Genomic DNA, 23,280 nt, shown 5'->3' with positions numbered 1-23,280 from the left:
GGGATGGCCAGACTCTGGGGCTTGGTTATCATGGGGTGGTCAGGCTGGGGGGCTCGTTCAGCCTGGGGCGGTCAGTCTGTGGGGGCTTGGTCAGCATGGGGTGGTCAGCCTAGGGGCTCAGTCAGTATGGGGTGGTCCATGGGGGGCTATGGTCAGTCTCAGGGGCTCAGTCAGCACGAGGTGGTCACTCTGGGGGACTCAGTCAGACTAGGCCCATCAGCCTGGGGGGGGCTCGGTCAGCATGTGGTGGTAGCCTCGGGGGGCTCAGTCAGTGTGGGCTGGTCCATGGGGGGGACTATGGTCAGTCTTGGGGGCTTGGTCAGCTTGAGGGGCTCGGTCAGCCTCGGCCCGTCAGCCTCGTGGGGAGGGAGCTTGGTCAGCCAAGGAGGAGAATCTGAGGACAGAAATGGCTTTTTCCTTTCCCATATTTTTACAGGTACCCATTAGTGGCACATGGCCTCTATGCTTACAATGTACCTGGACCGGACACCTCTCCACCCTCATCCTTCCACCCTCTGAAGGCTATGCCTTAATAAAAAATCTGCTGACAAAAGCTAATTGCAAATAATTAAAAATGTCAGTTGTGCCAGCTGAGTAACTCTATTCCAGTAAAATGCCCTTGAAAAAGGAAATACATTTGTGATCAATGGTAAGTCTAAACAAATACTTTAATCAAAAACCATATTAATATTCTAAGTAAAACAAAAGATAACTGTACAGGGAAGGAAGATGGCAGACACTATGTTAATCAGAGGAAAAAAGTCAGTGTCTCCAGAAATGAGATGTAGACACATCAAGGACACAATGAACAAGATTTTACAGACACTATGCGTGTGTAATCATGAGGAAATGTCACACAAACTGAATGAATGGAAGAAGAATTCTTTTGCCAGTCCCAGGGCTTGAATTCAGGGCCTGGGCACTGTCCGGGAGCTTCTTTTGCTCTAGTTCTCTACCACTTGAGCCACAGCCCCACATCTGCCTTTTTCTGAGTAGCTAATTGAAATTATTTCTATGGAGAAGTATAGAAAATCCAAGTCAATAGCTTTGTAGTATGATGCTTCTACTTTTACAAGTTGTTTTTAATTGCCAGGGAGTCACAGATGGAAAGAATGATTAACTTGTGATCTTTCTGCTTGCTTGGTGTCTGCTGGTTTTGGCATGGGGACCGCAGGAGAAGGGACAATGCTTATTTCTCCTTCAGTCACTGTGAGCAGTCCTACAAGGCTCATCTGGGACAGTCTGGCCTTTCACCGCAAGAGGGCAATCCAAACACAGAATGTCCTCAAGACTTGTTTGCTGCCACTTCCGGGAAAACAAAACAAACATAAACAAAAACCTCTTTTTAAAACACATACTCCAAAGAAACAGTTTTTAACATTTCCTCAAAGATTCTTTCGGGAACTTGCTGAATGCAGACACTTTATGCAGCTCTTTACTATGGAGTTAAGCAAGAACCTGCAGTTTAAAAAGTGACAGTTCCTGGAGTTTGTGTCAATAAAATGAGGGCTTCAGAATCCATAGCCTTCACCCTGCCAGTGGCTACTGAAAAGAACAGCTGCTTCAGCGAGGAGCAGTGTGGAGGCTTAGGGTGAAGAGGATCTTGTCTGTCCAACTACTTAAAGATAATAATGAAAAGAAGACAGAGATCTAAAGCTAGTCTTTATGTTCTCTGTGGCCAAGGATGTTTACTCTGATTCCTCTGGAATGCAATGAGAAAAATCGGCTGAAAATATTTAAGCAAAGTTAGCGACCAGAAATTAGAGAGTGTTCCTTTCCAATCGCTGAAGTTTCAAAGTCAACTGCACTTTTTGGCTTTTATATATGTATTCTTCTTCCTGTTTGTTTCTCTTAAGAACCAGGAGAGAAGAAACATACTGACATGGCTACACTCATAGTATTTTAGCCTTGAGAAAAATAAAGACACAAAAAGTCTCTTGTGAAAACTTGTATTGGTGGAGATATAGGCCTGAAGAGCAGGAAAAGTCTGTGAAGTATTAGACAGGCAATGATGAAATAGTCCTGCCGTGAATGAACGAGCTGTGAGGAGCTTCTAAAGCACATTCTCCCTAGTGACCACCCACCCAGCAGTGGGGTCCTGCCCTGGCCTGCTGAAACAGGCCTGTCCTGTCCATGTTCATTCTGGGAATGTCAAGAAAATGTCGGTCTCTGCTGATCCCCACCCACAATACTTTCAGATGTAGTTTATGTTAGCAAATTATAAATGATAAAATGTCTACTCATTTCATCTCATAATTTATATCAGGATGAGAAACTCTAAGATCTACCCTGCAGAGAATTAGAATGGAGGATAAAATCCCATCTAACATCTTAGCAACATTGCAGTTCTTTTCCTTCTTTTCCAGTCTTCTGTCTGAATGCAGTTATAAATAGTTGTAATTATAATTACTACTTGGAAACACTCTGGGGCAGCAATATATCTACATGGAAACAATGCCATACATTGCTATGCAGCATGTTTGATGGCAACATCACATTTTATCACCAAGTTTGTAACAATGTAAATCTTTCGGAGGCTACATCCATCATTCCTATATTACAAATAATATTCATGACTACAGGTGCTTTCTAAGCATAGCTGTAGGAACAGCATTAGTGGTTTAAGAAATTAAAACATTTTCTATAGCATGATAAATGTTTTTCCAAACTAAATAAAAATGATGAGCCAGAGTGGGGAGTCATGCAAGCGTAAATCCTGAATTCAAACACCAGGACCATCAAAAGAGAAGGAAGAAAGAGGGAGAAAAGGGAGAGGAAGAGGAAGAGGAGGAAGATCAGACATAAACATAAAATGTGGCTTAGTGGGTCAGGCACCAGGGGCTCACACCTGTAATCCTAGCTACTCAGGAAGCTGAGACCCGAGGATCACAGTTCAGAGCTAGCCCCTGCAGGAAAGTCTGTGAGACTCTGACCTCCAATTAACCACCAAAAAGCCAGAAGTGGAGCTACATGGGGTTCAAGGAGCAGAGCTCTTAAGTGAAAAAGTGTGACTTAGTGAAAAAGAGAAGATTAATTTTCTGGATCAGGTAAAATTATACATATCAATAGGAAAAATGGACAAGAGATTGTTTTCAAAGCAAAAATCAACACTTGAGTGATAAGATTTGATGAAAACATGTAAATTCTAAATGTTCACAGAAAATACGTCTGGCATAATTATAAACTTCAAGCAGCCAATAGAAACATTAACTAGGAAAGCTTTGAAAAGAAAGGTAGCTCGGCAGTGTGTCTTTTGTGATTATTAAGAGTGGTTTGGGGGACAGAGATGGTTTGGGGTCAGAAATTGCATCCAGAACAGTGTAGGTCATAGGAAGAATATTAAATCCTTCGTGTCAAAGCCCTGAAGACTCAGGGAAAATCATGTTGACATCTGACTTAGTTCAGCCCTTGAGATGATGTGACGTTGTTTTTAGAAAAGCAGTATCCTGTCTGTCCTCACTCTATCTGGGAAACTAAGTCAGCTAACATGTTCACTGTTATTTGTTAGCTGACAGCACAAAACTCACAGGTGACAGGGTGGGGGTGGATTTAATGTTCAAACACAGGAACAGAGCTCATTGTAACAGGCAAAAGGCACCCAGTCTGTTTCAATATTTTGCCAAAACTGATGATTAGTATATTAGGACCTTATTAAAAACATGTGCATTCATGTTGCTTCTAACTGTCCTCACAAGACTATGCCAGGTGTGCAAGTATGGGCAGGCACCACGCGGCATTCTGTGGTTAAAAGGCTCAATACAAACACACTCCCGGGGATGGTGACCCTACGAGCCCTGTGTGTATGACTGCTTTGCGTCACAAATGGGAGATGGGCCTTTCCATGATTACGTCCTTGAACATCTGGTTTACTGCCTCCCTTCATTCATTACCAAGACACTGGACAGTGGGTCAGTGCCTAGCGCTGCTCTCCTGAGAACTCTTCCTGCAGCTAATAACAAAACAGCAGCAGGATGGCTTTGAAGATCTCCTCCTGAGGCTTCCGGTGGGAGGAGCTTTGGTCCTTCTCCAGGGGTCGGAAGACCCTGTCACCCCAGGACTCGGGGCGCATGGATTCCCAGTGAGCAGACACTGGAAGAGCTGTGCACACTTATTCTTACCATGGCAAGAGAAGAGAGAAAGAAAACCAAGGCTTCCTTTCAATCAAACACCACAAAGCATACATGATGACAGATGGCCTGAAATTAATTCTCCATTCTCTCACAGGTTTTTGAATACTGTGACCTTTAAACCTATCATAATCATTAATTCATTTATGTTGGCCACAGACTGTACCTGTGCTTCACAACAGCCAGTCACAATCACGTGTTAAGCAGAGCCACAACCCAAGGCTCACAATAGAGGGGTCAGGGGAACAGAACCACTTCAGACTAAGCACGAAACAATTTACAACACTGGAAGTGCCAGCCAGAAACATGCTCCTTCGCATCCCTTTCCCTAGACTAGTTTCCCTCGGAAATAAAGCAATGACAGGATTTCATTTTTGAGGACTGTGTCACGCATGTGCCCGGCAAATGGTTAGGAACATTCTGAAATTGAGACCTTCCTAGATACACACAATAAAAGTCACTAAGAAAGACACTGGTGATTATGACCTAAGTTCCTGCTAAACTCACAAATTATCTGGGTCATTTATGTCTATCCAAGGGTTTACTTTGCCCACAGTAGTTAAAGCCTTCATTGTTTCTCAGTCATGGGTGCTACCTATCAGAGAAAGAGGAAAAGGGGGCTTAGTGCAGGTGGGCTTCTTTGAACTTTCGAGTTTCCACTTCTGCCTATGTCTGCAGTTGCACCATGCTGAAACTCTAGACAACCACTTCCAAATCAGGTCTGGGACTTTTAATTTCTTCCTCTTGTAGCAACAGCCAGGTCCCACCGTCCTTGGCTGTGGGACTCACTCACCAAGCCGTCTTCTCTGAAACACGCTTGCTTTCCTCAGTGCCCACTCCGCCAGGATGCCTTGCCGGTTCAGTGGAAATACTGAGCAGCTCACAAGAAAACTTGTGAAGGCAAATTCCAGCATGCTTTGTGTGCAGAGTTAGCTTTTGCTTTCTCTTTTGGAGAAGGGCTTGGGATACTTGGCTACTGTGGACCTCGGGCAGCACACATCTAGGAAGTGCTCGAGCTGTGTTGGACATCTTTCCAGCCCTGAGGGAACTGCCGTTGTAAACAACCAGCAGCCACACATGGATGTTACGCTGGACACACGTACATACATGTGCCACGCACAGCACATACACACAAGTATGTAGCACACCTATGTTCTTGTACAGCCTTACAAATACTAAGCCAGATGGTCACTTCGGCTTCCCAAAGCCATTCTGGCTGCGGGGAGGCTGAGAAGGCTGACAATGAGACCCGCCACCTACCTCCAGTCTGTCCGTGCGCATCAGCTTCTGTGCTGCGGCCGCCGCAGCCGCAGGCACTGGGACGCCAGGATTCCCTGTCACCAGCATGGGTGCCGTAGGCAGGATCTCGGCAGGAACCAGGCTCGGGGACACAGGGCCCAGGTAGGGATTAAAGGCCGCAGATGCATTGGTTGCTAAACTCGGTGCAACCGAAAACATTGGCTGAAAGTACAACAGAGTAGAATTTCACAGCAGGCCCAAGCCAGAGCTGATCTCTGCACAGCCTTCAGACCCATCCATCCACCCATCACTGGCCTCGGACCCCTCCCCCTTGCCCCCTGCCATGCGTTTTGCCTCTGTCGACCCCAGTTTAGCAGAAGGGGATTTTCATAAGTAAGGATTAATCAGACTTATATTTTCATGTTTGCTAAAATATAACAGATAAAGTATCAATTAGATCTTCCACAGTGATGTTGAAGTCTATAACACTTAGGATTTCCTTTTTAAGAAACAGACCAATGATCCAGTCTCCACCCCATCCCCTGTAATCCAAGGTCTTGTCTAGGAGGTCCATTTCATAACTGCTGAGCTGGATATACTTGACAGGTCTGTTGATGAGTGCCAGCAGGTTGTGGGTGCCCGTTATCTAAATAAATACGGTGGACTCTCAGGGTTCAAAGCATTTGTTATCAACACTCAGTGTAAACTGCTAATACATCTCTTGGGCGTGAGAACGGTGCTGATGAGGGAGCCGTCCCATGATCACTCGCTTTCTGGAGATGGTGAGTGCTGGCTAGCCTGTCACATCTGTGTGCCAGAGTGGATTTATCCCATGAGGGACAACAGGAGTTGAGAGGGGAAACAGAGCAGAACATTCCCAAAGCAATGCTACAGAACTGTTTTAGGAAATACATGTGATTAGCATCGAATAAATTACTACAAGACACAATTTCTGTCAGAAATGCTCTGAAGGATACATACTGACTCAATCTGTTGATAGAGATTTGTGTGTTATAAAACATGTTTGCTATTGAGTAGAATGAGTGTACCCTGAAATCTAAGAACACAATTTCCCGCCTTATTTTTGAGAATTGCAACCCTTAAACTTTAACAATATTTGTCTTTAAAATTAGAAAATAAACATCTCAGAACATAATGGATCTTGTGTGATAGGATACACGTTAACAATTTATTTTCTTTATCTGGTGGTAAGAAATAGCTCCACAGAACATTCTGGTATGGAGAGTTGACATTCGGTCAGAACGACAGAAGGGTGTGCCTGCTGGCACAGTGCATGCAGCTGTGGGACAAGGCTGTGCACCACGTAAGCTCCATGCTGCACACACCACAGGTGCCTGTGGACCACACAGTGCTACAAAGCAACGCTCCTCTAGTCTGGCTCTGATGCACATGGCCTACGGGACCTGGAGCATGGCTCACTAGAATAATCCTTCAAGCAGAGCCTACTAACAGGCAATAATCATTCCTCCAAATTGCGCTCTCGCTCTCTCTCTCTCTCTCTCTCTCTCTCTCTGTCAGTTGTGGGGCTTGAACTCTGGTCCTGGGCACTGTCCCTCAGCTCTTGAGCTCAAGGCGAGCACTCTACCGCTTAAGCCACAGCGCCACTTCCAGTTTTCTGGTGGTTTACTGGAGATAAGAGTCTCATGAACTTTCCTGCCCAGGCTGGCTTTGAACTGCCATCCTCAGCTCTCAGCCTCCTGAGTAGCTAGGATGACAGGTGTGAGCTACCAATACCCAGATGAATTGTTTTCTATACACTTGTTGTGTAAATTGCTTTTCTGACTTATTTCGCACAGCAAGTTTGAATTTGAAGCACTTGAGGGCAATTTCCCCAAGTACAGTGCAAAGCATCATTTAAAAACTGGAAACATCAACCATTTGGCCAGCATTATCAGACACTGCTCCCCATGAAGTACTGTGGTTTGCTGAATGGGCGGTCTGTAACACAAGCTCTATACCCTTAAACCTGAGCCTAGAAAAGTTGCAAGGAAAAGAATGAGTGTGATATTCCTTCAGTGCTTTTCAACTTCAGCAAAATTTCTGCACCACTTGTGTGGTACTGCTTTCTCCAAGAGCTCCCTGAGGGGTAGGTCCATGCTAAGGGTCAGAGGACACCGTGTGGGAATCAGATTGTGAGTTTGTGAACAGTGGCACCTGGGCCAGTCCTCTGTGCCCCGCCCTCCACTGTGGCTTCCTGAGTGGCAGTCTCAAAGACAGTCAGCAGGGCAGTGCTAGCCTCAAGCAGCCCCGTCTCCCCTGAGCACCACATGACGTGTGTAACTATGTGACCAGCCTAGGCGCTGCCCTCTACAGCTTGTGATCATGACTCACAGATATCTGTGCTGCAAGAAGGTGGAAGGTCATCTTCCCACAGCCTTTGGCAGAAGAGCATCCAGAGAGATAAACAAATGGTGGGCTTACCGATTCTGAGGTTGTTTGTGATCTTGTTTGTTTTAAAGGAGACATTTTAAAGGCGACATGCTGCTTCCATTAAGGTACTCAGGCTTCATTATAAATGAAAATATTATTCCCTTTCACATCATGACCCTAGTTAACTACACAAAAATGATTATTGCTAGTGGTTCCCATGTGTTGTGTGTGAGCTTTGTGCTCAGTGCTAAACCTGTGGTGTTGCGGTTAGTTTCTCCTCTAATATAAATCCTTAGAGTTGCTTCTCTCTTCTGCCTTTTTTTTTGTGTGGCGGGGGGAGAGGTGGTCATCAGGGAAAGGATCTATTTTAGTCTCTGTTCAATCTCCAGATCACAGAACAATGTGAGCTCAGCACAATGAAACTTCATTGAAGGAATGCTTGGACAGACAGATGCAGCTGGGTGGATGGACAGATGGATGCATAGATGGATGGACTGATGGGTAGCTGGCTGGCTGGACAGATGGATGGGTGGATGAGTGGATGCCTGAACAGATGGATGAGGCATAGGGACAGATGGATGCATAGATGGATGGACTGATGGGTGGGTGGCTGGCTGGCCAGATGGATGGATGGATGGATGGATGGATGGATGGATGGATGGATGGATGAGTGGATCTTAGACAGATGGATGAATGGGTGGATGGAAAGTGGATGCATGGGTGGATGGATGGACGGATGGGTAGATGGGTGGATGTTTCAATGGACAATGGATGCATGGATGGACAGATGGGTGCATGGACGGATGGATGGATGGCTGTGCATGGATGGAAGGCCAGATGGGTAGATGACTGGATGCTTGGATGGACAGATGGTCGATGGAGGGATGGATGGGTGGATGGACAGATGGGTGCATGGATGGATGACAGCCTGCAGGGAGATTATTAGACCTATTTTTCATATTAAAGGCTCACAAAGCACGTGAAGGTAGTAACCAGGGATTGGATGTGAGGCCTGACACACACAGGTATAAATGTCGAACTCCACATGGTTCTGAGATCAGTGGCTCTCGATGGACTAGGCACACATTACAATCACCAGGGTCCTTTGAATGTGTGACTGTCCTAGCCATCCCTACCCCAGGATCACCGACAAAAGCATCTGCCACAGGAGAGGTGGCAGTGCTTCACTAAAAGCTCCTGGTTGGTATTAATTCCATGTACTAGCTGCCCAGAAATGTGTTCACTTTTCTAGGGAGACATGCCCCTTATGATCCTCTTACTGTGAATGTGACTTTTCCTCTACAGAACAGGAAGCTTCCTCCTCAAGTCGCCCAGTCTGCCACCACCAACTATGAAGGGGCCTCTCCCACATGGGGCTCCCAGAAGTTCACATCGCAGCAGTGCAACATTCATCCCTGAGCCCCATGCTCAGAACCATTTCCTCCATACCCACTGGACTGAAGACTCCAGAGGACAAGCTGTGGACTTGATCAACACACACACACACACACAGAGACATATCTACAGACACAGACATACTTACAGACACAGACCCACAGACATACACATAGATGTACATATACAGATACACAGACATACACACACACAGACATACACACACACAGACATATCTACAGACAGACATAGCTACAGACACAGACATATCTACAGACACAGACATACTTTCAGACACAGACCCACAGACATACACAGACATAGGTGTACATACAGTGACATACATACATATACACAGACACATACCAATATACATACAGTCACACACACAGATATACATACAGATACTAACACAGACAGATATATAGATACACACACAATATATATACATACTCTATATGTAAGTATAAATCAAGTGGCCTACAAACAAGGTTTCTACAATTACCTAAATTCATATATTACGGATTTGCTAACTGCTTTTTTTTGGCTACACAAACTAGTCAATATATTAAATATGTTTTTTAGAACAGGTATTTGAATATTTGAAAGAGACCTAATTATATTTCCTCTTTGCCCCCAAATTTAACTTCAACCAGGAATATTTGAAAATTTAATTTCTATTTGCTTCACAATTTTTACATTTAATTTTATAAGTGTAGTCACTATGCAGTAAATGCTCAATATGTCAGAAGAGTTATTTATTTTAAAACTCTGTGAGACAGCATTTGTTTCATAAGTGTTTATAATTCTTAATAAAATGGAAGGATGTGACAAAATATGCCCATCAGTGTCCTTGAGATTATGGAACAGAAATTTTAAAAGTTAGATTTTATACATTTTCTATGTGTGTGAAGATCAAACCTACAAGCAGTAAAAAGAAAAGGCATTTTAAAGAATTCACAGCACATAAACAAGATATATAAAGCCGCTTCTAAGCACAGCTCTATGCCTAGCTAGAGCTGTAACTAGTCTCAATAAACAATTATTTTAATAAAGTCGAGAGTTACCAAGAAAATTCACATTACAGATTCTTCTTTTCTAAGAAGGGAGCAGGTGACAGCAATCAAATCAACAATGCTTTTAAAAACTTCCCTAGACTTATTAATGAATGGACAGATCACAAAAGTGTTTGCTTTAGCTTCAGATTCCTTTCATCCTTCAATATGTCACTGTGCAACAGCCAACCCTAAAGTGCCCTTTCTGGCCCTCGTTGGACAAAGCTGACAAAAAACAGAACCCCATTTGTCCACTGTTAGCAGTATGAGGAGTCACAGGACCCCAATGCAAACAGGATAAGTGAATGGATGGGTGGATGGATAGATGGGTGGATGGACAGATGGATAGATGGGTGGATGGACAGATGGGTAGATGGATAGGTGGATGGATGGGTGGATGGATGGATGGATGGATGGATGGATGGATGGATGGATGGATGGATGGATAGGTGGGTGGATGGATGGATGGATGGATTGGTGGATGGATGGATGGATGTGTGGATGGATTGGTGGATGGGTGGATGGATGGCAACGCAATAGTAAGATGAGGAATCATTTTACCAGACATTCTGGATGAAGTGCTGGTCTCCACCACAAGGTGGAGACACAGGAAAGCAAGCATGGATTCTAGGTGAAGTAAAGGTCCAGGAGTTCTTGGCAGCTTGCAAAGGATGACTTCAACAAGTGCTGCAGAACAGCAGTCAAGCTGGTCAAAGCAGCGAGGACCCTCTGGAGATCTGAGACTCTACCCGTGCATTTCAAAGTGTTACATGAGGACAGGTCTCAGCCAGAGGCTCAACCCAGGGAAGAAGTGCTGTCAGAAACCAGGCACAGCCAGCCCTCTGGATCCCAAGGAAAGGCAGCAGAGGCCTGCCGAGGGAGCTCTAGGGGTCAGAGCCACTTTTACAACCTCCGTGGTGCTAGGTCCTCTGAGGGGCTGGGTGAAGTGCCAGGACAGGAGAGGAATTCCTGGGGACTAAGGAAGCACATCAGGTGCCCCCTCAGGTGCAGTGAGGACGTCTACGCATGGACAGATTTCTCCTTTGAATGTGTATGACAAAGTAGCAGTGATATTAAGCAATGGCACTAATTTACCTTTCAGGTTCAGATCACTACAGTTTTCCTTTTTTATCTGGTGATACTGGAGTCCAATCTCAGTCCATGCCTCCCAGGAAGATACTCCACCCGAGTCAATCCCCGCCTCATGCTTCCATTATCTCCCAAGATCATTATGGTCAAGAGGGAAAAACACATCTGCTAGCATTTTCAGTAGAAATGACAGTAGAACTAATGCCAACAATTCTACAAATAAATACAATTATTTATTTCCAACTCATCTTTTTTCAGCTTGTATTATGATACTTACTGGCAGCATCCTGCAGGGGATGTCTTTACAACTTTCCACCCCCTATTGAAGAAGGTTGGAGTCTTGCACAAGTCACTCTAAACCTAGAGCTGCTGGGGGCCTGTCCCCATACACGATCCAAACATAAACACTGGGACCAGGCATAGCTGGATTCAAATCTTGGCCTGCCACTCCCCAGCTGTGCAACCAGACACATTACTTAACTCTCTGACTTTTAACTTTAACCTGGACATTACCTACTTTGTGGGATAGTTGTGAGAACAGAAAATATAAAAAGTACTGAAGTCAGTACATGCCCTTAAAAATGATATTTGTCTCAAATCTGATTCCTCCTTCTCACCCTTGGCTCGGTGCAGTTCACAATAACCTAAAACAAAATCTACGAAAGCAAAAAGCTCGCCCACAATTCCCTGCATTAACCAAGTCTTCCCAGCATAATGTTCTGAGGCCATAAGTTTATAGACCCTTATGAGATCCTCTCTAACGGGGCAGACAAGAATCCAGACCCGAGGACCTGACACTGGCTTCCCTTTGAAAGCATCAGCTGGTATGTGTTCATGACCGTGCTGCGTTCTGGGGTGCAGTATCCACGACTGGGGTGCATCTCTGCGACCAGCTTGTGTCTGGACCCACAGTATCATTTCTTGTTCTTCTACCAATCCTTTGGTCTTCTATGACCAAAGCCGTGAAGCTCTGCCGAGAACCTCTTCCCTCTAACTTAGCTTTTTGTTCATCAGGCAATCGCTGCTCTCTGCCACATGCCAAGCACAGTGCTGGATGCTGCCTCATCTGCTTACATTTCTGCCATTGCACCCTCCTGTGCCTGCCGCGGGTTTGAGGGAGGAGGGGAGAAATGGCCTGGGCCAAGGCAGCTAAGACAACGTCAGCAACTACACAAGAGGCCTCTTTGCTCTGTCCTCCCTCCATGGGTGCACCTGCTTTGCTCTGCCACTGCTTGGCCCTGAGTCAGGTCCCATGCATGCATGATCACCAGCACCATTCTGTGTGAGCAGCCTGGCTGCTTCTAGCTGAGAACTCCTGTCTGTAGATACATACCACCGTCTCAGCAAACACCCCAGGCACCCCAAGTCTTCGTGTGATCACACAGCTGACGGAGACAGCATCAGTGTCTCACGTGGGGTTTTGAAGGCAAATTTCCTGGGTAAAGCCTTCTCTACAGTTACTAAAAATCCCAAATACTTTAAAATCAAAATACTAAAATGACTTCTACACATTGTACAATTACTCTGAATAAAGTAAAATTTTAGACTGTCATCTCCGGACCCTGTAGCAGAAGGGTAATTCCACCTCCAATGCAGCCACACATTTGAGGAAACAGGAACAAAGCCTCAGTGTGCTGAAAGCTAAAATGCCACTCTTCTGTCTACACAGAGAACTTGTATAACAAAAGCATCAGAAAGCAGAGTTAGAGTCCGGTGGCTCTGAGTAACTGTGTACACAAGACGCCTCTGGTTTCTGCTGTGAGTGATAATGTGGGCAGCTTGGCCCGAGTCAGACCGAGGGCAAGATCAGAGGATGGTCCTGGATGACAGCTGGAAGGCGCTGGAGGCTGGGCATGGGCCCTGGCTGGGACCAGAGCCTGGTCAGGGTGGGACCATCCCCTGCAGGCCTCAAATCAAACCTGAAGATCTCCAGGTGCTCTGTGGCAATGCTATGTCAAGTTTCCATGGAAACAAGTCTCTCGCTCACAAGGGAGACCTACACGGACATGGCAGCTGACCTGCAACACTACCTGTGACTGTCAAGGGCAAGGATATTTATCCTCTACTTTCTTTTAGAAAGAATGACTACAACTAAAGACATTTAACCAAACAGGAAGTCCATGCTATTCGAACAGGACATGTAAAATGAGTAGATGTCATAATATACCTAAATCACATTTTTAACTGAGCCTCCAACAATGCAATAAAATAAAAGATGAGCTTAAAACAAAGAATTAATGATAACAGTCTCTCACCTATACTGCACAGCACTGATCACTGGAACATGAGGCTCCCTCCCACCTCAAAATGCAACCCCCTCCCCCCACACTTTTGGGAATGATGGTTGCGTTAAGTTCTCAGAGAGAATAATAATTGTGTTGAGTTCAGGTGCTAAAAATGCATAAGGAAAAAAGTTAGCACAAAGGTGACAATTAGCATGCCAGAAAAATGTCCTGACTGCATGATATTGTAATAAGCCATTAACACAATTTCCCTAATCATTGCAAGTTTATCAAGCATTTAAATTTAAATATATAACTACAACATCCACAATTAACCTAAAAAGCTTGTCTATACACATACACACCAAAATTCAAATAAAGAGTTACCCCATACACTGTGGTTTGTTTTGTTTTTGGTTTTTTTTTCTTTTACATTAACTTTATTCTCAGAACAACCTGTATGAATTAACAAACCCTCAGATTGCCAACTGTTGTAAGAATCATATCACTTCTTACATGTACCAAAATCTCATATCAGTGATGAGTTCTGGGTTGCAAAAGAGGATTTACTGTTTGCACCTGTCTGTAAGGCTTTGTTACAAATTAAACAAAGACACACACACAAGTGCTCTACCCCACACACTGTTAAGCAAACATTCAAGACCTATGACTACTCATAGCTTATCAAATTTATCTTTTTTAAGTGCTTGTAGTTTCTGCCCTCATATCTGCTCCCCTTGATGGGACTTCTAAGTCCGTTTTGATGAGCTGCCACAGTGGGAAGTTGCCCAGCATTTGTGACTTTAAAATAAATTTCAATATAAGTTGTAAAAGAATCATTAAGCCTCCTTTTCAAGAAAGACAACTAAAAGGATTCTTTTAAAAGAGGAGGACGTAGTGAACTATCCTCAAAGTTAATGTATATATGCCCATTAAAAAATTAATATTAACTTTAAAGGTAGCCTGAAAGGCATATGACTCTACTAATGATGTTGATGACTATTTTAAGTAATACCATGTTAACATCTGCAAAGTCTTAGGATGTATTTTGAAGAAAATTTTAGAGCATGGTGGTAATAATACAAATTGCTATAATGCAATAAACAATGCAAATAATGCAACAGCAATGGTTTGCTAGAAGCCGAGTGACCTCAAGTGTGAAGGTGGCTTTGGGACTGACTGATAATCATCCTCCCTGCAAAACACTGGACAATAGTCACTTCCCATCATCCCTCAGCACCAACCCAGACCCCTCGCGCTCCACCCCAGAGCAGTGGCCCAGAGTGAGCTTACCACTGGCTGCAGCGGTGCCCCTGGCATCATGGCATTCGCCAGCTGCATTTGCTGGGCCAACATGGCCATGTTCTTCTGCTGGATCAGGTTATTGCGCCCATTTATCTCCAATTGCGTTTTCAAGTGTGGGGGTGGATGAAGGTATTTGCAGTTCTCCCTGGAGCAACGGCCCTGGAGAGACAAAAGGAGCAAAATCATCTTAACAAGAATACAATCAGCCAACTGCAAAGCAAAGTAATCATGAAGGCAGGCCACCCAAATAAACCTGTGTTGGGCTTTAAACACACATCCAGAATACATAATACAGCCAACCAAATGCATCTAGCATGGTAAAGGATTAAGACATTTGCAAAAGTTTAAAATCCTTGAGAAGCTTCTTTATTTTAGTAATTTTTATTTAACCAGAATTCTAGATTCAAATTAAAAAACAAAAACAAAAAACCTCTACAAACTTCCAAGGTCGAACACTACAACAAAGAAAGTCAAATGAAGACTATCAGGCTCCGACCACATATCTTCCTGGTAAACTATTAAGAAATATTGTTGACAATACAACTTCCACTTTTCAGAGATACATCTAATTCCCATTTCCCAACAATGATAAAACAACCAGAAATGACTATATTTTCTCTCTAAATTGTTGACAATCTAATCTTTGAAGAATGAAAATGAGCTATTATAAAATAGTAAATACAAGTGAGCCTTCTTCTGGGGAGGCTTCTTCCATCAACTTTATTTCTTAAAGTCTGAGCATGCACCAATGTATATACTGTCAAATTGTATTGACAGTAATGGTCTCATCAGATACACTGACAACTTCTTTGACTAATAAATCTATCTAAAGCCACTTCTAAAGCAGAATATTCATTTTAAGTCATCAACCTCATTCCCTTTCTTTGATATTTTTTCCCTTTGGAAAATTCAAGATAGCTTAATTTTATTTATGATTGTAAACTGACTCCAAAAACTGATAAAACATGATAAAAATGTGGCAATTCTCATTCGAATACTCTGCTATGGCTCGTTAAGGGGCCTTGGCACACTATGATAATATGATAAGGGTGCTATCTGCTATTTTAACAGGCTTGACTTGAAACTGGTAGCAACAGGACACAAAGGCCCACACAGGTCCGTATAGGTCTCAAGACCTGAGGTAGAAAGCCTGGGCTAGAATTCAGTCTTCATGATTATGATTAAGTTTCTTGCTCAATGCTAGCACTCCTCCACTTGAGACAGATCTCTACTTCCAGCATTTTGCCGGTTAAATGGAGATATGAGTCATCAGAGTTGCCTGCCTAGTCTGGCTTCAAACATGGATCCTCAGCTCTCAGCCTCCTGAGTAGCTAGGACTACAGCCATGAACCTATAGGCATGCAACCCACTACCACAATTTAAATCACAGATCAAACAAAGTAAACACACAACATTGGCATGTTTGTAATAGGTATTTGTTCTAGCTATTAATAGGTCCAGAAATTGACCAACCTTTACGTATCTATGACTTATTTCCCATAAAATCACCTTGTTTTGATTTATACTGAGCTCACAGACACATTGTTATTAGCTTAAGCACCTCCACTCAAATAATCAGGAACAATTTAGAATCACAAGATAAAGCGCAAAGCACAGCTGGCCAAATAAATAAGTGTACAGATGACAATCTGTTGTGTTCAGGACTAGCCAGACAGGGCCCCTAGAAAAAACCGGCCACCATTTCAGCATAAACAACATGGCTGCAAGAGGATCTGCTTCTCAGTATCCCCATTTCACACTTCACACTGAAACTGTGGAGTAGGCAGGGGATTCACACTGCCCATTTCCACCCTTAGTAACTAATACAGAGACAGCCTGGGCCGGGACCAGGCCTTGCCCGAGACCACAAACCCGGTTCTAGCACCTTCCTTAAACAGAGCATCTCCCTGTTCCCAGATCCCAGAGCTGCTGGACCGGTAGGGAAAGGGAAGGCTGAGCTGGTGTCTGTGCACCACCATGTGGTCAGTGGAAGCTCAGGTCTCTGGGTTTCACTGAGTTTGCCACAGCTCCTCCAAGAGCAGTGCCATGGAACAACCTCCGACGCCCCGCCCACTTCACTCTATTGGACATTTACCTTTAAAAGGCTGCATGTCTAAAACTTGCTGTGGACGTCTCTCCCAGTTTGCAACCACTGACCACTGCCCTGGAAGCAGGGGTCTGAGTTAACATCTCAGGTAAGTGACAACGCAGAAAACACCTCAGAACACACTCATGTAAAGCCACATGAATGCACATTGACACGTGGAGGGAAAAAAAAATAGGCTAATCTTTCCAGGTGAGTACAGATAAACTTTGCTTCCTAGAAAGTTCAAAATGTTTATGATGGTGCCTGTACTTCTGAGTGACTGTGTCTCACAGATGAAAGGTCAGGGGTTAGCTGGAATGCATACCCTGTAGGGCAAACCGAGCGGCAGTCCTTCCTCTGAGAGCTAACATCAATGCCATGCTGACCGCCACCCATGTCACCGTCCTTTCCAGCACCACATCTCAGCAGGCATGTGTGCAATGAACTTGAGTATTCCTTAAGAGATGTGTCAAGGGCTGGGAAGGTGGCTCAGTAGTAGAGCACTTGCCTTGCATGCTTGAGGCCCTGGGTCCGATTCCTCAGTACCACGTAAGAAAAAAAGCCGGAAGTGGCGCTGTGGCTCAAGTGGTAGAGAGCTGCCTTGAGCTGAAGAGCTGAGGGACAGCGCCCAGGCCCAGAGTTCAGGCCCCACGACCGGACCCCCCGCAAAAAAAAGAGATGTGTCAAGGCGAACCCTCACCCTAACTGCTCTAGGGACAAGAAGAGATGAAAACTAAATACCACATGGTGATGCTTTTACGCAGAGGCCAGCAATTTAGAGACACAATAAAGCTTGCCGGGGAAAGAGAAGAAAAGGAAATGAGAAGCCTGCAGGTATGCAAGGGGGTAGAGACAATTGCTAAAGGAGAGCATGGTGAGGCCAAGTGACATCAGGGCTCCTCTGGTGACACTTTATCCGCCACACCTGCCAGACAGAGTACCACCCCACCAGACAGGGTATCACCCCACCAAAGTGCCACCCACCACTCCATCATACAAAGTAGCACCCCACCAGACAAAGTACCACCCCACCAAAGTTCCACCCCATCAGACAGGGTACCACCCCACCAAAGTGGCACCCATCACCCGACCAGATGAAGTACCACCCCAGTACATGCCTTGTGGTCTTGCTCTGTGCTTTGCTTGAGTTGACGGCAGGGAAAACTGATTCTCACAGAGCTGTCCAGCAGACATACTTTAGAAACCATTTGTGCTCAGTTCTCTCTAAGCCTTGCTCACACTAAATGGGATGAACTCAAAGCCTACCAGAGACATCAATGTTACACAAGTGATGTTTAAGAGAAAAGAAGATGCTTGCTAGAACTCTGGTCTAGGCCATACTCATCGTTGTATCTTTCTTCTACCCTTTCTTGGGAGAGGGCTGAAATCAGAGCCTCACACTCACTAGTCAAGATGCTCTCCCACTGGGTCCACATCGCTAGGCCTTCTGACATAACCTGTATCTGCATCTCTGAAGAATTCAGTAGAAGCTCTGGATAGGGTCTTATATGTCTACCCCCGGACCAGCTCTGGCCTACAATGCTCCTCCCTCAGGGTGGGCCCACAGGCACGAACCCAGACTGACCTTTGGTGGAGTGGGAGCTTTCCTGTGTTTTCACTCAGGCTGGCCTCCAACAGTAATGCTTCAGATCTCCACTTCCTGAGTAGGTGGAATTACAGAAGCAGGCTGCTATACTAGTAGTTCATTCATCTAATTTCTTTGTATTATCATTATCTTTACGTAGTTGTAAAGGGGTTTCAATCCACCCTACCTGTTCCATTTGTTTTCCATTATTTTTCTATGCCTTCAAAGTAAAGGTACATTGTCCAGCCTCAGTCCATGTCCCCCCTGAAGTCTTATCTCCACAAGAGTGCAAGGACAGAGACTGAAGACACAGTTCTAAAGCTACACGTGGTATGACCAGAAGGAAAGATACATGTTTATATGAATCTTCACCTTCAATAAAGCCTGTGCTGAAATGGTTGTGTATGTGTGTGCATGTGATGTAGTTACATATTATGTATACAGTAAGATATAAATTAGAATGAAACAGAATGAACCTACATGACAATTTAGGGAATAGAAAAGCCATTTCCTTGCTCTTTTTAGTACATAATGAAGTACTTGATAATGATTAAAAACAAAATGATGTCTAAGGGACCGAGTAAACATAATTTTAAAAAATCAAAACTGTGGCTGGGAATGTGTCTCAGTGGTAGAGTGCTTGCCTAGCATGCATAAAGCCCTGGGTTTGATTCCTCAGCACCACATAAGCAGAAAAAGCTGGAAGTGGTGCTGTGACTCAAGTGGTAGAGCGCTAGCCTTGAACTGAGGAAGCTCAGGGACAGTGGCCCCCCCTCAAGCACCAGGACTGGAAAAGGTAAATAAAATTGTAGCTGAAATTACTTGCCTTGCATGCTCGAGGCCCTGGGTTCGATTCCTCAGCACCACATAAGAAAAAATCCGGAAGTGGCACTGTGGCTCAAGTGGTAGAGGGCTAGCCTTGAGCTGAAGAGCTGAGGGACAGCGCCCAGGCCCAGAGTTCAGGCCCCATGACCGGACCCAAAAAAAAAAAAATTACAGAGTCATCTTCCATAGAGGAGTAGATCAGCAGGGTGCTGCACATGTGTCAGACCCTGAGCCCTTCTCAGCCCTTCCCTAACACCGAATTCCCAGGTAGGCTTTTACAATCAGAGCCATTTATTTTAACTGTTAAAATAAAACCCAAACTTCCATTGGGATAGATAAGATATGCAAACATTTTCAAAACACTTTCTGCAGATATTCACTGCTCATATCTTAGCCAAATTTTGGGCATGGAAATTTGATAGCTTCTTATTAAAAATTCTTACCATTTTCCCCCCAAATGATACAAATTTTGCCAAAAAAAGCAAACAGCAACATTAGCTACTCTGTATTATATTATTATGTAATACTAACATAGACACATACACTCACATTTTTTTCCTTTCTCCTCTTTTATTATGTTTAAATAGTTGTCATTGTGAATACATCTTGACTACTGTCACCCCTTTGTAAGCTACAATATCTAGTGGTAGGAAATATATGGCAAGAAAATGTTACACATTGGCACTCACACTCACATATGCACATCACTTACTTGCTTTCCTTCAGTTGGAGAGAAGTTCAATTCACCCTGGGTCTATTTGCTTTTTGCCAGTATTAGAACATAAATCAATGCATTTAGCACAGAATATGCATTAACATTCTTTGATGTGTATTTCTTTTCAACACACTTGTTCCCATAAAGGACTGCTGGCTTACAACAGCACACATGCTGATGTGTGTTCAGAGTGGAAGATGAAGGTGGCAGAGTGTGGTGCATATACCCGAAGCCTCTCCCTCCACCCCTAGGGGCCTCTCCTCATCAGCTCCAGTCACATCTGGGGCCGTGTGAATTTCCTTACAGGAACATTCCAATATACCCTGGTCTCTAGCTGCCAATGTCCCTGTCCGTCACACCGCCTTGTGGACAGGAGAAAGGTTCTAAAATAAAGCCAACCACTGCTTCACGCTATTGACAATGAGTAGGAATAGTACTTACTGGGTAAGGTACCACAACAAAATGGCAGACTGGGTAACTTAATAGAAACTAATTTTCTATAGTTTTGAAGGCTAATTATCTAAGACCAACATTCTGCTAGCAGCTTCATGCATGATGGTACACACCTACAATTCCAACACTTTGGAGACTGAGGCAAAAGGATATTGCATTTGAGGCCGGCTCGGGCTTCAGAGAAAGTTCCAGGCCAGGGTGACTTATATAGGAAGTCACTGATTTATTTGCAAATAGTATACAATGTCACATAATGAATGTGTAGCATATGCGTTATACATATACGTATGTGTGTGTGTTTGTGTATATATATATATATATATATATATATATATATATATATATATATATATATATATAAAATCTCCAATTAACCACCAGAAAACTGGAAACGGTGCTGTATCTCAAAGTAGTAGAGTGCTAGCCTTGAGCATAAGAGCTCCTGGGCCGTATCCATGCCCAGAGTTCAAGCCCTATGACTGACAAAATATATATCAAACACTACAACTTTACTATATTTTAATCATACTGAATTACCATATGGTAAACATATTTAAATATATTAACCATAATTTTCCATTCACTTTTTTATTCCCAAATATTCAAACTCTCTAATTGAAGTAAATGAGATTTTTCACTGCATAATTTTCTATTTTTAATACTACAGCACTCACATTTATTTCATAGATCTTTCATCTAAAGAGGAAGAAGCTATTCTTCAAAGCAAGTACACAACTTTTGATTTTAATTTTTTTGGTCTGTCAAGTGACAAAAGCAACAAATGCTTAGCACCAGAAGTTAAGAAAGAAATTAATTCTCCTCTCATTTTGTTAGACAATAATCCTCAGGACTCTAAACCTATTGTGACATAAATATGGTAATCCTAATCAATATTTAAACCTTTACTTCTAGATATAAATTGTGTTTCTTCATCCAATTAACATAAATAAGTGCTTGGAGCTCAATTCAACCTCAGAATTGAATAAGAGAAAAAAAAGGCAGGAATTTATTCATGTAGTTTTGCTGAAATGGTCCAACACCTTACAAATAGTTTACCACAGATACAATGCTTCCAAATGAAATACAATATAAGGAAAATTTGGATTTTTCCATAAAAAGTTCCTGTTGATACACACAAACATATTTATTTGCTCCTACACATGCTCTACTGTGGCTTAATTATTGAGACATCAAGTAATAGAAACCCAGCAGTGGGAGTTTCAACGTGTGATTTATCCTGGCCTGAAAGAATGTGTAGCTGACCCCAGGAACATGCACAGAACACCTTCCCACCATTGGCTGACCCAATGTCAAACAAGAGTGTGTGAGTTGGACTTTACTAGCTATTTAAAGAGTCATTTCCAGAGTCCAGTGGCTGTTCTGGGCCCCATTTTGTAGAACATTCCTACGCTTTCATGATAAAGATTCTCGGACATAAAAACCAATACTGACATTTACAACCTCCCAAAATATCTTCCCTCCTGACGCAGTATCAGGCACGCTAACTCAAGCCCTGGGACACCGTGACTTTTCTCCCAGGCGCTTAGGGGCTTTGATTGCACAATTTCCATGAATCATCTTGGACATGCCATATCTGAAACCCGACACCTCCTCTCCCAGGCATTACATAATGCGGGAAAGCGGGAGGGGCACAGGGGAAAAGGGGTAGAAAGTCACACACCCTCCTGAGACTGACACACCACCTCCTCCCGACACAGCTTGTGTCCCTGAGATCACACGCATGCAGCTGTGGGGCCGGCCAACCTGTCTGTCACCACCCGGCGGGCATGTGTGCCAACAACTACAGGGTTTTAGCCGTGGGGACAACTCAAGGGTCCCAGACAGATCTGCTGTCCAGCGTTGCGTGGGATGGCATGCTCTGGCTGTTTCCTTGGAACCACACTCTCCTCTATTCCACAGAATCTTAAAACAAGAAAACACATTGTGGAAAGATGACATCAGGGCTTGAGCTACGCAGGCGTGGCTGGCACCCCCTCCGGGCCTCAGAGATGGTTCTGGTAGGTCCCCGAGCCGAGCCAGCACCTCTGACCTTGTGAGGCTCGGTGGCCTTTGCCAGGTGCCAGGCTGTTAACCAGCCCAGTGCTGTTGGCTGCTTTTTTATAGCGCCATAAAACTGAAAATGCCACATCACTATGTTTCTATTATTTTTTCAATTGCTTCATTTTTTTCTTCAGCATAACAACTGTCATGATTTTAAACTGTGTGCAGCTGAAACTATCCTGAAGTTTTATGAGTTCCAAATCAGACGTTTCTCTATCCTGGCTAACAATTAAAAGCCCTAATATGGATATAATAAAATTAACGGATCTATTTGTAATGTGTGCTTTTCAGGAGAGAACTAAAAAGGAATGTTTGATAACAAGTACTCAAGTCACTCTACCAGTACTCGGTGAATTGCAGCATGACTATATTATATTTCTAGGGCTTTCCTGAGGATAAAAAGCAGGTAAAATTTCCTTTTACTCTCTCTTGCAAGACATCTTCAGGCAGTTCCTCAACAAGACCTGTGCCAGCCCACCCCAGTCACATGCAAAACAAGAACTCTCCATTTTAAAATCCCCCTCCCTGTGAAGCACTAATTAGAAGCCAAGCTATCTACTTTACAATAAAGGCATACTGCAATTTACATAATGCCCCAGGTGTCAGGTGCTGTCTGCAGCATCCATAGACAATGAATGCTGAGAGGATGTCAGTTCTCCGCATCACAGGCAATTTGTATTTTCTGTCACATTTTACCAAAACACAGCATAAACAAACTGCCCAAGACACATT

General features: G+C 43.8%; 1 protein-coding gene across 9 annotated transcripts in view; it reads right to left on the bottom strand.

The window, feature by feature from the left end:
- Mbnl1 (muscleblind-like splicing regulator 1) overlaps positions 1-23,280 on the bottom strand; it is a 163,042-nt gene that overhangs the window by 19,100 nt on the left and 120,662 nt on the right. For 8 of the 9 annotated variants that reach the window (XM_013016217.1, XM_013016216.1, XM_013016211.1 and 5 more), the window contains 2 exons: positions 14,812-14,982; positions 5,388-5,588 (listed from right to left, as the gene is read on the bottom strand). In XM_013016217.1, the coding sequence (XP_012871671.1) occupies positions 5,388-5,588; positions 14,812-14,982 (372 nt within the window). Of the gene's footprint in view, positions 1-5,387; positions 5,589-14,811; positions 14,986-23,280 lie in introns of all 9 variants that reach the window. The other variant, XM_013016215.1, reaches the window with a different exon arrangement.

This window comes from Dipodomys ordii, unplaced genomic scaffold, assembly GCF_000151885.1.
Source record: "Dipodomys ordii isolate 6190 unplaced genomic scaffold, Dord_2.0 Scaffold30, whole genome shotgun sequence".
Lineage (NCBI taxonomy): Eukaryota > Metazoa > Chordata > Mammalia > Rodentia > Heteromyidae > Dipodomys > Dipodomys ordii.
Note: the sequence above shows the minus strand (reverse complement) of the source record. Positions and strands in the feature narration are given on the sequence as shown.